Below are 1,833 nucleotides of genomic sequence, written 5' to 3'. Positions count from 1 at the left end.
AGTGGTTAGTAGTTGTAGTTAGTGTAGGTCAGTTAGTCGTGTGTCGTGTTGTCGTTGTAGTGTTGTGTGTGTGTGTAGTGTAGTGTGTGTGTGTGTGTGTGTGTGTGTGTGTGTGTGTGTGTGTGTGTGTGTGTGTGTGTGTGTGTGTGTGTGTGTGTGTGTGTGTGTGTGTGTGTGTGTGTGTGTGTGTGTGTGTGTGTGTCATATACATATATATCTTTATACATATATGCATCAAAAAAGCAATTAACGTGGAAATGTCATCTGAGTTAATTTTGACAGCAACAAGAAAACAAAGATCAGTCTCTCTCTCTCTCTTTTTCTTTCACAGTAGTTTTTTTTTATTGATCAATAATCAATCAATAATACCTACTTTATCTATTTTTTTATATTACTAGAAAATCTATCGGTAAATCTGTTTATACTTATACAAAATACTAATAAATTGTAGACTAATCAATAATAATGCAATATATTAGTAATAATAATTTATGAATTAAGATATAAAAATCAATTTCATAGAGATGGATTATGTAATAAAAAACTAGATAATTGTTCTCGGATTAAACAAAATTCATATTTTAATTTTATACTTTCATTGCAGATGTCCTCTATGCGATAGTTCGATTTATCCTTATTGCGGCGAGAAATTGTTCCACGACGCCTGCTGCTGTACCGATCATTACGATTTACCTTACCAATGTAAATTAGCAGATTGTCGATTCCTGCATGCCAACAGCTGCAGGGAGCACCGCTTGATTGCCAACTGTTGTTGCAACGATGATTATCGCGCCCTCCTGAAGAGCTTAGCGCAGAAATAAAGCCATTGCACATCGTGTATATTTATCATTTTTTTATCATTTGCAGCAAAATAAATAATAAATCTTAATTAAAAATAAATAATAAATCTGAAGTTTATCATTGGCGATGATTTATATGCATATGTGAGTGAAAATAAAGTGCATCTGATAAAAAAAATGATGACTCATAAATGATTATTTAAAATAAATTGGTCATCAGTGAGTTAAAAATACTTCTTATAAGTAAGCTTCTATATAAATTTTGAAATTATTTAGTTTTATCAAATTTAGCATAAAACATTGATTTCTAATGCACAGTGAACTTAATAACAAATAAAATATATAATCGACGCATAATGTCAAAAAAATTAACCAAGTTAAAAAAATTTTTAAATTAATAAAAAGTAATTATATATTAATATAATTATGTATATCTATAAAAATGTATATCTATATTTCTCATTGTAGTAGTTTTTATAATTTTTTTTACTAATTATTTCTATTATAATTATAAATTACATATATTAACCCTTAATACATACCATTGGGTTATTCATATCCTGCGCATTTCTTTTTTTTTAAATAGGATAATTAATAGGGTATATTTTAAGTGGGATGAATATGCCACACTTAGCGAAATTAAATTTTTAAGTAATTATTTAAGTTATATATACATATGATTAATTTCTAAAGAAAATAAAGTATAAATTTGAAAATATAGGGCTTTGGTCCTACATATTTTCAAATCAGTTTGTGACTGTCAAGAATCTATCCCAGCAAACGAGAATGAATTGAAATGAATTGAAATGGATTCAGATTTATAGAAATATTGATTCACGAATGTTAAAATGAATGTTTTTCAATCCTGAATACTTAATTTAAAATTCTGATGAAAATGCAGTTTTTCAATCTAGTTGATATCTAAAAATAATATCAGCCATTTCTGTGCATGAAATACTGCTAAATTTAGAATTCTGAATAGGAAATGCAATTTTTTAATCCAGTTGAATATAAAAAAAAATTTTCCTTTTAA

At 27.5% G+C, this 1,833-nt stretch overlaps 1 protein-coding gene across 1 annotated transcript in view; it reads left to right on the top strand.

The window, feature by feature from the left end:
* The window catches only part of LOC105627193, a 3,236-nt gene extending 2,329 nt beyond the window's left edge, over positions 1–907 (top strand). The window contains exon 3 of the mRNA XM_012208480.1: positions 605–907. Within this exon, the coding sequence (XP_012063870.1) occupies positions 605–821 (217 nt within the window). The 3' untranslated portion in view covers positions 822–907. The remainder of the gene's footprint in view (positions 1–604) is intronic.
* Positions 908–1,833: the final 926 nt, after the last annotated feature.

This window comes from Atta cephalotes (genome assembly GCF_000143395.1).
Source record: "Atta cephalotes unplaced genomic scaffold scaffold00008, whole genome shotgun sequence".
In the NCBI taxonomy this organism is placed as follows: Eukaryota; Metazoa; Arthropoda; class Insecta; order Hymenoptera; family Formicidae; genus Atta; species Atta cephalotes.
This window is presented reverse-complemented; position numbering and strand designations above follow the sequence as displayed.